The 12,774-nt window shown below is 27.5% G+C and overlaps 3 protein-coding genes across 3 annotated transcripts; 1 reads left to right on the plus strand and 2 right to left on the minus strand.

Moving 5' to 3' along the window:
- The first annotated feature begins 57 nt into the window (after nt 1–57).
- On the plus strand, nt 58–727 carry LOC142235290 (uncharacterized). The gene is made up of 3 exons (XM_075306541.1): nt 58–120; nt 173–496; nt 569–727. The coding sequence occupies exons 1-3, from the start codon at nt 58–60 to the stop codon at nt 725–727; spliced, it is 546 nt and encodes a 181-aa protein (XP_075162656.1).
- Nucleotides 728–7,828: 7,101 nt separating this feature from the next.
- On the minus strand, nt 7,829–8,443 carry LOC142235291 (uncharacterized). Its single transcript, XM_075306542.1, has 2 exons — nt 8,060–8,443; nt 7,829–7,987 (listed from the first exon to the last, which is right to left on the minus strand). The coding sequence occupies exons 1-2, from the start codon at nt 8,441–8,443 to the stop codon at nt 7,829–7,831; spliced, it is 543 nt and encodes a 180-aa protein (XP_075162657.1).
- Nucleotides 8,444–12,138: 3,695 nt separating this feature from the next.
- Nucleotides 12,139–12,774, minus strand: LOC142235292 (uncharacterized). Its single transcript, XM_075306543.1, has 2 exons — nt 12,391–12,774; nt 12,139–12,297 (listed from the first exon to the last, which is right to left on the minus strand). Exons 1-2 carry the CDS (start codon nt 12,772–12,774, stop codon nt 12,139–12,141), a joined length of 543 nt encoding a protein of 180 aa, XP_075162658.1.

The following is a 12,774-nucleotide window of genomic DNA, read 5'->3' on the forward strand; positions in this document are numbered from 1 at the left end:
TGTTTTTTCTTGGAAGAGTATATTTCAGAGATATCCGAATTGAAAAACAAAAAAACAATGAAATTGATTTCAATATTTTATCTAATAATTCTTATTCTACCACATATGGAAGGCAAAAAAGTATGTATTAGTCGATATTGAAATTTCTACACTATAATGAATTCGATTTCAGAAATCTCGTAGCATTTATATTCTTGAGACAAAGCAAGATGTAAATGAAAAATATGTGAAACGTTTGGAGATTAATATCAGCGAGAGTAGAAATTCAGCGAATATACTTTTCGAGCTTAATGAAGACATCAATGAAATTTGGGCTTCATTGGGTATCTCGACTTGGATCAAACAATTGAATAGTTTTCGTTCCATGATAGCCTATGATATTGAATTGTGTGATACCTTGGCCCGCATTAAATCCTCCAATATACAAATGTTAAGTACATGGCTAACGAATTTTTTGAAATATGGAAATTTATCTAATACATGTCCATTTGAAAAGGTAAGATCATGTAAGCTTACTATATACTGTAATGGCTCAGGCTTTGTATTCTCTCTGTAACTATATGTTTAGAATCTCTACTATTTTGAAAATTTAAAAGTCGAAAAGGAAAGTATTCCAGCTTTTGCTCCTCTTGGGAAATTTCGTTCACATGTTAATTTCTACAAGAAGAAAAGTGATGACTCCAAGGAAATTATGGGCAATACCGAAATGACTTTTGAATTGAAATGAGAATGTTGTAAAGTATCCATATTTCTACTAATTAATATGAATATGTTTCTGTATATTGATGTCTACTACATATATGTGTGTATCTAAAAGTAATAAAAGAGGTCTAAATAAAAAATTTTAAAACAAAAACTCGTATAACTGGCATTATCATTTGGGTGAAAAAATACAAAGAGAGAAAGTCTGTAGTACCAGGACGAAATGCCCATGCCGTGGAAGTTAAGATCACATGCTGATATCCCATATCAAATTTCCACCGGATCGCATGAATTTTGCTCCTCCAAGATGCTCAAGAATTAAAATCTGGATATCGGTTTGAATTTTTTGCGAATTGGTTTCCTTTGGCATTAACAGCGGCAAAATAGTGAACCCACCAAATACACTCAAAAAAAGTGAACTCTTTATTTCACTAAAGCCAATTTAACTTTATTTTAGTTCATGGAATTATTATGTTTGGAGAAAGTTCCCTTTACTCTAATAATTTTTTGTGTACGTTAGTTAAATTAACTAAAACCGAGGAAAAAATATACTCAAATGAAACATAAAGCTTAACTAAAATCGTGTCTTCCACAAAATAGTTCAGAATTTCTTAAAATTTGTAAATTTTACCAAAAATGTGTCCATCATGAACTTCGTACGTCACTAAAGACATTCTTGCAATTTTGAACTCCAAGTTTTTCCTTCACACTACAAAATTTTCTTTAACAAGTGAAAAAACTTAGTTATGTCTAATAAATTTTCTTGAATTTGTCGAAAAATATTTACTTATTGTTATGACATCGGCGTGATGCCAACGTTTGTAATATTGTTTAGTTAAAATTTTCTACAAATATTCAAAATTTTCTTAAATTATCCGAAAGTTTTCTTCCTGGTGGGTTCACTGTTTTTTCAGTGTAGGTAAAATTTTGGTTAATTTTAGAAATTAGGTTAATTTTAGATAATTGTAACTAAACTGTATTGGAAACGCAGCTGTCACGCCGAATTTACAAAAATAAGAAAATATTTTTCGAAAAATTTAACAAAATTTTTAAAGATAATTTTTTTTTCACTTTTTAAAGAAAATTTCGTAGTTTGCAGGAAAAAATTGGAGTTTAAAATTGCAAAAGTATTTTTAGTGCCATACGAAGTTCCAGATGCGCCAATTTTGTTTATTATTGGGATAAGTATAATTTTGTATAGAAATAAAAATTTAACAAAATTTTCTATAGAAATAAATTTTTGACAAAACTTTCCATATAAATAAATTACAAAAAAAATACTAAGAAATAAAAATTTGAGAAAATTTTCAATAGAAATAAAATTTTTGAACAATTTTCTATAAAAATAAAATTTTGAGAAAATTATCTATAGAAATAAAATGATGAGAACATTTTCTATAAAAATAAAATTTTGAGAAAATTTTCTATAGAAATAAACTTTTGAGAAAATTTTCATAAAATTTTCAATAGAAATAAAACGTTGGTACAATTTTCTATAGAAATAAAATTTTAACAACAGTTCCCATGATATAAAATTTAGACAAATTTTTTTACAGAAAAAAAAATGTTAAGAAAATTTTCTATTGAAATAAAATTTTAAGAAAATTTTCTATTGTAATAAGATTTTAAGAAAATTTTCTATTGAAATAAAATTTTACTAGATTTTTCTAAAGAAATAAAATTTTGACAAAACTTTCCAATTGAAATAAAATTTTAACAAAACTTTCCATTTGACAAAATTTTTTATAGAAATACAATATTGACAAAACTTTCTACAGAAATAAAATTTTGACAAAACTTCCCATAAAAATAACATTTTGAGAACATTTTCTATAGAAATACAATTTTGAGAAAATTTTCTATAGAAATAAAATTTTGAGAAAATTTTCTATAGAAATAAAATTTTGAGAAAACTTTCTATAGAAATAAATTTTTGAGAAAATTTTCTATAAAAATTAAGTTTTGAGAATATTTTCTATAGAAATAAAATTTTGAGAAAATGTTCAATAGAAATAAAATTTTGGAACAATTTTCTATAGAAATAAAATTTTGAAAAAATTTTATATAGAAATAAAATTTTAGAATAATTCTTCTATAGAATAAAAATAAAATTTTGGAAAATGTTTCTATAGAATAAAAATACAATTTTGGAAAATATTTCTATAGAAATAAAATTTTGACAAAATAAAAACAGAAATTAAATTTTGACAAAATTTTGTGTAGAAAAAAAAATTTGTGAAAATTTTCTATTGAAATAAAATTTTACCAGAATTTTTGAAAGAAATAAAATTTTGACAAAACTTTTCCATAGAAGTAAAATTTTGACAACATTTTCTATAGAAATAAAATTTTAACAACATTTCCCATGATATAAAATTTAGACAAATTTTTTTACAGAAAAAAAAATTTTAAGAAAATTTTCTATTGAAATAAAATTTTACTAGATTTTTCTAAAGAAATAAAATTTTGACAAAACTTCCCATTGAAATAAAATTTTGACAAAATTTTCTATAGAAATAAAATTTTAACAAAACTTTCCATAGAAATAAAGTTTTTAAAAGACTTACTGTAAAATAAAATTTGACAAAATTTTTTATAGAAATACAATATTGACAAAACTTTCTACAGAAATAAAATTTTGACAAAACTTCCCATAGAAATAACATTTTGAGAACATTTTCTATAGAAATACAATTTTGAGAAAATTTTCTATAGAAATAAAATTTTGAGAAAATTTTCTATAGAAATAAAATTTTGAGAAAATTTTCTATAAAAATAAATTTTGAGAATATTTTCTGTAAAAATTAAGTTTTGAGAAAATATTCTATAGAAATAAAATTTTGAGAAAATTTTCAATAGAAATAAAATTTTGGAACAATTTTCTATAGAAATAAAATTTTGAAAAAATTTTATATAGAAATAAAATTTTACAGTCATTCTTCTATAGAATAACCAGTAAGGAAAGTCTAAAGTCGGGCGGGGCCGACTATATTATACCCTGCACCACTTTGTAGATCTAAATTTTCGATACCATATCACATCCGTCAAATGTGTTGGGGGCTTTATATAAAGGTTTGTCCCAAATACATACATTTAAATATCGATCTGGAGGAATTTGATAGACTTCTACAAAATCTATAGACTCAAAATTTAAGTCGGCTAATGCACTAGGGTGGAACACAATGTTAGTAAAAAACAAGGAAAATGTTGGTATTTTGACCATTTTTGTCGAAATCAGAAAAACATATATATGGGAGCTATATCTAAATCTGAACCGATTTCAACCAAATTTGGCGCGCATAGCTATAATGCTAATTCTACTCCCTGTGCAAAATTTCAACTAAATCGGAGCAAAAAATTGGCCTCTGTGGTCATATGAGTGTAAATCGGGCGAAAGCTATATATGGGAGCTATATCTAAATCTGAACCGATTTTGCTGATATTTTGCAAGTTTTTCGAGACTCATAAAATATTCGGATGTACGGAATTTGAGGAAGATCGGTTGATATACACTCCAATTATGACCAGATTGGTGAAAAATATATATGGCAGCTATATCTAAATCTGAACCGATTTTTTCCAAAATCAATAGGGATCGTCTTTGAGCCGAAATAGGACCCTATACCAAATTTTAGGACAATTGGACTAAAACTGCGAGCTGTACTTTGCACACAAAAATACATCAACAGACAGACAGACAGACAGACAGACAGACAGACAGACGGACATCGCTAAATCGACTCAGAATTTAATTCTACGCCGATCCGTATACTAAAAGGTTGGTCTATGATTACTCCTTCTTGGCGTTACATACAAATGCACAAACTTATTATACCCTGTACCACAGTAGTGGTGAAGGGTATAAAAATAAAATTTTGGAAAATTTTTCTATAGAAATAAAATTTTGCAAAAAGCTTTCTATAGAATAAAAATACAATTTTGGAAAATATTTCTATAGAAATAAAATTTTGACAAAATAAAAACGGAAATAAAATTTTGACAAAATTTTGTGTAGAAAAAAAATTTTGTGAAAATTTTCTATTGAAATAAAATTTTACCAGAATTTTCGAAAGAAATAAAATTTTGACAAAACTTTTCCATAGAAGTAAAATTTTGACAACATTTTCTATAGAAATAAAATTTTGACAAACTTCCATAGAAATAAAATTTTGACAAACTTCCATAGAAATAAAATTTTTAAAAAATTTTCTATAGAAATAAAATTTTGACAAAATTTTATATAGAAATAAAATTTAGACAAATTTTTCTGTAGAAATAAAATTTTGACAAAATTTTCTGCAGAGATAAAATTTTGAGGAAATTTTCTATTGAAATAAAATTTTAATAGAATTTTCTATAGAAATACAATTTTGAGAAACATTCTTTACAAATAAAATTTTGCAAATTTTTCTATAGAAATAAAATTTTGATAAAATTTTCTGTAGAAATAAAATTGTACTAAAATTGTCTACAGAAATAAAATTTTACTAGAATTTTCTAAAGAAATAAAATTTTGACAAGATTTTCTATAGAAATAAAATTGTTATAAAATTTTCTATAAAAATTAAATTTTGAGAAAATTTTCTATAATAATAAATTTTTATAGAAATAAAATTTTGGAAAATTTTTCTATAGAAATAAAATTTTGGAAAAAGCTTTCTATAGAATAAAAATAAAATTTTAGGAAAATTTTTCTGTAGAAATAAAATTTTGACAAAATAAAAACTGAAATAAAATTTTTACAAAATTTTCTGTAGAAAAAAAAAATTGTCAGAAAATTTTCTATTGAAATAAAATTTTACTAGAATTTCCTAAAGAAATAAAATTTTGACAAAATTTTCTATAGAAATAAAATTTTACTAGAATTTTCTAAAGAAATAAAATTTTGACAAGATTTCCTATAGAAATAAACTTTTGAGAAATTTTCTATAGAAATAAAATTTTGAGAAAATATTCTATAGAAAGAAAATTTTGAGAAAATTTTCAAGAGAAATAAAATTTTGGAACAATTTTCTATAGAAATAAAATTATGCAAAAATCTTCTATAGAATAAAAATAAAATTTTGGAAAATTTTTCTATAGAAATAAAATTTTGCAAAAGCTTTCTATAGAATAAAAATAAAATTTTGGAAATTTTTTCTATAGAAATAAAATTTCGACAAAATAAAAACAGAAACAAGTATATACGGCCGCAAGTTCGGCCAGGCCGAATCTTATGTACCCACCACCATGGATTGCGTAGAAACTTCTACGAAAGACTATCAGCCACAATCGAATTACTTGGGTTGTGGTATCTTAAAACTTCTTAACATCGTTTTCTAAATTGTGATTTAGTCCATACATGGTATATATTACACCAAAAAGTTATGTATAGTTGTCTATAAATAATTACGAATCGATATGGACTTTTTGTACGCAGAGAGCCAGAATTGAAATATGGGGGTCGCTTATATGGGGGCTGTATACAATTATGAACTTGATATGGACCAATTTTTGTGTGATTGGGGATCGATTTATCTGAGGGCCATATATAACTATAGACCGATATGGACCTAGTTAGGCATGGTTGTTAACGACCATATACTAGCACAATGTACCAAATTTCAACTCACTCGGATGAAATTTGCTCCTCCAAGAGGTTCCAAAACCAAATCTCGGGATTGGATTATATGGGGCCATGTACGATTATGGACTCATATGGACCACTTTTGGCATGGTTGTTTAATATCATATACTACCACTACGTACCAAATTTCAAGCAGATCGGATGAATTTTGCTTCTCCAAAAGGCACCAGAGGTCAAATCTGGGGATGGGTTTATATGGGAGCTATATATAATTATGGACTGATAGGAACCAATTCCTGCATGGTTGTTGGATACCATATACTAACATCACGTACCAAATTCCAACCGAATGGGAAGAATTTTGCTCTTCTCTGGAGGTCAAATCTGGGGATCGGTTTATATGGGGCCTATATATAATTATGGACCGATATCGACCAATTTTTGCATAGGAGTTTGAGGCCATATATTAACACCACGTACCAAATTTCAACTGAATCAGATGAATTTTGGTCTTCCAAGAGGTTCCGGAGGTCAAATCTGGTGATCGGTTTATATGGGGGCTATATATAATTATGAACCGATGTGGATTTGCATGGTTGTTAGAGACCATGTACTAACATCACGTACAAAATTTCAGCCGGATCGGATGAAATTTTCTTCTCTTAGAGGCCTCGCAAGCCAAATCGGGGGATCGGTTTATATGGGGGCTATATATAATTATGAACCGATGTCGACCAATTTTTGCATGGTTGTTGGAGACCATATATTAACACCATGTACCAAATTTCAGCCGGATCGGATGAAATTTGCTTCTCTTAGAGGCCTCGCAAGCCAAATTTTGGGGTCCGTTTATATGGGGGCTATACGTAAAAGTGGACCGATATGGCCCATTTGCAATACCATCCGACCTACATCAATAACAACTACTTGTGCCAAGTTTCAAGTCGATAGCTTGTTTCGTTCGGAAGTTAGCGTGATTTCAACAGACGGACGGACGGACGGACATGCTCAGATCGACTCAGAATTTCACCACGACCCAGAATATATATACTTTATGGGGTCTTAGAGCAATATTTCGATGTGTTACAAACGGAATGACAAAGTTAATATACCCCCCATCCTATGGTGGTGGGTATAATAAAATTTTGACAAAATTTTCTGTAGAAAAAAAAATTGTGAGAAAATTTTCTATTGAAATAAAATTTTACTAGAATTTTCTAAAGAAATAAAATTTTGACACCACTTTTCCATAGAAATAGAATGTTGACAAAATTTTCTATAGAAATAAAATTTTTACAAAATTTTCCATAGAAATAACATTTTTAAAAAATTTACCTTAGAAATACAATTTTGAGAAAATTTTCTGTAGAAATAAAATATTGAGAAAAATTTCTATGGAAATAAATGTATGAGAAAATTTTCTATAGAAATAAAATTTTGAGAAAATTTTCTATGAAAATAAAATTTGTAGAAAATTTTGTATAAAAATAAGATTTTGAGAAAATTTTCTATAAAAATAAAATTTTGATAAAGGGAATTTCTTTGGATATTCTTATTACATCATTTCCATTCCATCAAATATGTAGTATTTGCCAAGGATTCAAATTTGCGATTTCGTTTTTTGATATACATCTTTACGTCCACCCCTACTACGCCAATCGGAAAAAAATTGGGTACATTTGATGAATCTATTTGCATGTTGTGCCAAGAATAGTTTCCCTATTAAATAAAAATGCAAAAACCAACTCACAATATAATTAACTATAAAAAGATTTCAAAAATAATACATACCTTGTGTATTGGACAACTCTTGGGTAGATTTCCATATTTCCAAAAGTCATCGATCCACTTTAATAATAATTTGCTTGTGGCCTTGTTAAATATCTCACAGATATTTACATCATATTTTAGGATGCTTTGGAATTTATTTTCTTTGCCTCTTCTCAATTTGATATCCATTTTCATCCATGGATTATACGGTATAGTTTTTGAAAGGAGGAAGCCCAAATCCAATGAGGTGTTTCCCGAATTAATTTTTAACCAATAATCGTCAACGTAGACGGGATTATGAGAAATCGTTACAGATTGCACGTAAAACATCTTAGAAAACGTTTCTTGAGGATAGGTTGCAAGAAATGCCAGAATCATCGTAGGCATAAACGGTGTGAAAGACATTTTAGTTCACGAGTTGAAGACATAGATTGAATGCTAACTTTTCCAATAAACGAACGGCGTATTTTATGGCGACACATATAAAAAAATTATATCAATAATGAGTATATTACATATTATTAAAAAGTAATTTGAAGGTGTACGAGTATTATCCAATGCCAAAAATAATTATAATGACATATGTGTAGTTACTCGTGTATAGCTGTAAGTGGTCAAGAGAATAGATAGCAGGTCAATTAAAAAAAAAATCATCTTTTCACACATATTATAAATAGCGCTACTAAAGGGTGGTTGACATACAGTGTTGCCACGTTCATATTGGTATTAGAGGTGTGCACGTGACACGAAATTGTCGTGACTCACGAAAATTTTCGTGATTCGTGCGTGAGTCGCGAGTCACGCTCATGACAACAGCGTGAGTGTGCGTGAGCGTGATTAACAAACCAAAATGTCGTGCGTGAGTCACGAAAATAATATCTTCGTGAGTGTGCGTGAGTAACGAATTACACTCACGAAAATATTCCTGCTCACCAATATAAGACACTTAAGAGTTAAATTCAAGTACAATTTTTGTGACACCTGGGATGTTAAGAGTTTAATAACACCCTCGATTTTAATAATGCTCATGTTTTGAGACACTTCGGTAAGGTAAATTAATCATAAAATTATTCATGAGTCACGGTATTTTTCGTGAGTCACGACGTTTTCGTGCGTGAGTGTGCGTGAGTGTGCGTGAGTCCTACCAAAAAATATCGTGCATGAGTGTGCGTGAGTATGATTTTTCAGTCGTTAGTGTGCGTGAGCGTGAGTAAACTATTACTCACGTGCACACCTCTAATTGGTATAACCCATTGGCATTTGAGTTTATTTAAAAAGAAAATTATTCGTGATGGTTGAAGACCATAATAGGTGTGGTTTCGCTACGAATGACAATTAAGTAGGGGAAATTCTCTACATGTAGGTTTTTTTCTAATATTTAGCGACTTGTAGGGACGTAGGATCACAATATAGGGACTTTTCCACTTAACACAATTTTTAATAATTTTTAAATTTTGAAGGCTCTAGAGGAGGAAATTAGAAGCCGAGAAGGCTTGATCTTTAACAATGTGTGGTAACCAAATGTGTGTCAAAATTTTATTTTTATAGAAGATTTTCTCAAAAATTTATTTCTAAAAAAAATTTTATCAAAATTTTATTTCTATAGAATATTTTGTCAAAATTTCATCAAAATTTTATTTCTACTGAAAATTTTGTCAGAATTTTATTTCTATTGAAAATTTTGTCAAAATTTTATTTCTATAGAAAATTTTAACAAAATTTTATTTCTATAGAAAATTTTAACAAAATTTTATTTCTATAGAAAATTTTAACACAATTTTATTTCTATAGAAAATTTGTTCAGAATTTTATTTCTGTAGAAAATTTTGTCAAAATTTTATTTCTATAGACAATTTTAACAAAATTTCATTTCTATAGAAAATTTGGTCAACATTTTATTTCTATAGAACATTTTATCAAAATTTCATTTCTATAGAAAATTTTAACAAAATTTTATTTCTATAGAAAATTTTAACAAAATTTTATTTCTATAGAAAGTTTGGTCAAAATTTTATTTCTACTGAAAATTTTGTCAGAATTTTATTTCTATAGAAAATTTTGTCAAAATTTTATTTCTATAGAAAATTTTTTTTCTTTTAGAAAATTTTATCAAAATTTTATTTCTATAGAAAATGTTGTCAAAATTTTTTTCTATAGAAAATTTTATCAAAATTTTATTTCTATAGAAAATTTTATTTCTGTAGAAAATTTGGTCAAAATTTTATTTCTATAGAAAATTTTGTCAAAATTTTATTTCTATAAAAAATTTGATGAAAGTTTTATTTCTATAGAAAATTTATTAAGCATTTTATTTCTATAGAAAATTTCTCAAATTTGTATTTCTATAGAAAAATTTTATCAAAACATTGCAAATGCAAATGTAAATTTATAAAAAAATAAAAAATAAATACGCCGCACCATGCACAGAAAAACATGACCACCAAAATATTTCCAATTAAAAAGTTAATTGAAGTGGGGAATTTTTTCAATTAATAAATAAAAAGAAACATTAAGTTAATTAAATCAATGATTGAAAATTTTAAAAATTTTAATTAAAAAATTAATTAAGACTAAGTCAATTAAAAAAGTGATGAAAATTTTTTTCTGTGTATGCAACCAGTTTCAGGTTGCTACCATTTCTAAACCGCCCGTCTCACAGTTGACAGATTTTTTCTAGTGACAGTTCATTTTATTGTTTTTTTTTCGTGTTTATTTATTCAAAATTTACTATATAATATATAACTACAATAAACAATAGTATATAATATTTACGGCCATTTTCATGTAGTTCCGTTAGGCTTTAACTGTCAGTTAACAAAAAGTAAATTGCAAATATCTTTTTTCCAGTTAACTTTAACTGAAAAATTTCTAGCAGTTAAGCTCCTAACTGGCATATAGAATGTATAGACAAGATGACAGATATGTCCATAAATCGGTTTAAAAATTAGTTAGCTAACGTAGCACTAACGGAGTTTCATGAAAATGGGGGTTAGTGTCTTAATACTTAGTCCCCTAGTCGGGCTCTCGAGTACAATAATTATGGTTGAAATTTTTATTTGAAAATTTATGATATTAGTTTTATTCTTTTATGTTTGTAAATCAATTGTAAATTTTTTGTAGTGAAAAATAATTGCAAAAAACATCACGTTTAGATTTATTTTTAAAGGTTAAGTTAAGAAGTTTAAAAGCAAAGGATTTAAAATATAAATTTTAATTCATTAGCCACCAGTATTGTTTTGGTACAGGTTTATTAGAGGAAAGTAGGTCTCTATTTGATATGCTAGTGCTGAATCTTAAGTTATTGTCTGAATAGTTTGTACAATCAATAGCTTTGATATTGGCCCTTCTATAACAGTGATAAAACACAGGAAAGGCACTTTCTTTCTGGATGATCTTTTTTTTATCGAGGTATAAAAAAGCCTCAGGCGGGACCCATCCTTTACTTGACGTGTCTACAATATATCTTTCATCCGCATAATATGGAGCCAATATCAAATTATTCGTAGTACATGAAGTGCATCTTACAATGTAATTTCTGATCAGATGAATAATAAAATTGTCTATCCTTACTACATTCGCTTCATCATAAAGCTTTTTATTTGATATGTATTTTGTGTAGTCGCTGTGTGCTGACCTAAAAAAAGAAGTGCAAGCTCTTAGACATTTTCTTTCGAAAACTCGTATCCTTTCCATATAGGATGGACATATATTAAACCAGATAGGACTTCCATATGAAATAATTGGTCTAATTAAAGATTGGTACATAATAATTTTAATTTTTTTTATTGTTTACAAGCATACAAAGTATTTTAATCTAATGCATTCAGAAAGAAAATTATTCGTGAAGGAATTTAAGAGCCCTCCAGTAATTAAATGCGAATAACTAACATTTATTTATAGCTTTAGAAGCCAATGAAAATATTAGAAGAAATCGGTACATCGTTTCTTATAAATTCAGGTTTATGTGTTCTTCCAGAAAATACTTTATGAGAAAAAGGATTTTTTGTCGTTTGTCTAAAACTTTGTTTCGGAGCAAAAAAAAATTTTTTTCTTTGGTTGTATATTTAATGTAAATTTCATCTTCAGATATTCCTGTGACATCATTTCCAGTCAACCAAACATGTAGTATTTGATAAAGGTTCAAATTGGCGATTTCTCGTTTTGATATAAAGATTTATATCGATCTGTATTTGACCAATGGGAAATATATTGGGAACATGTGATGAATCTATTTTCATGTTGTGCCACGAATAGTTTCCCTTTTAATGAAAAAAGAAACAAGCAAACAACCAAATACAAACAATTTCTCCAAATTCAATTTCTATAAAAAAAAATCAAAAACAAATTAATACCTTGCGTATTGGACAACTCCTTGGTAGATTTCCATATTTCCAAAAGTCATCAACCCACTTTGCGAAAAATTTTCCCGTGGCCTTATTAAGTATCTGACAGACATTTACATTATATTTCAGCAAGCTTAGGAATTTATTCTGTTTGCCTCTTTTCAATTTGATATCCAATGTCAACCATGGATCATACTGTAGAGTTTTTGAAAGGATGAAGCCCAAATCCACAGAGGTATTTCCCGAATTAATGTTTAACCAATAATCATCAACGTACGCGGGATTATGAGAAATTGTTGCAGATTGCACGTAAAACATCTTAGAAGAAGTTTCTTGAGGATAGGCAGAAAGGAAGGCCACAATCATCGTAGATATATACGGTGTGAAAGTCAT

Source organism: Haematobia irritans, chromosome 4, assembly GCF_050003625.1.
Source record: "Haematobia irritans isolate KBUSLIRL chromosome 4, ASM5000362v1, whole genome shotgun sequence".
Classification (NCBI taxonomy): Eukaryota; Metazoa; Arthropoda; class Insecta; order Diptera; family Muscidae; genus Haematobia; species Haematobia irritans.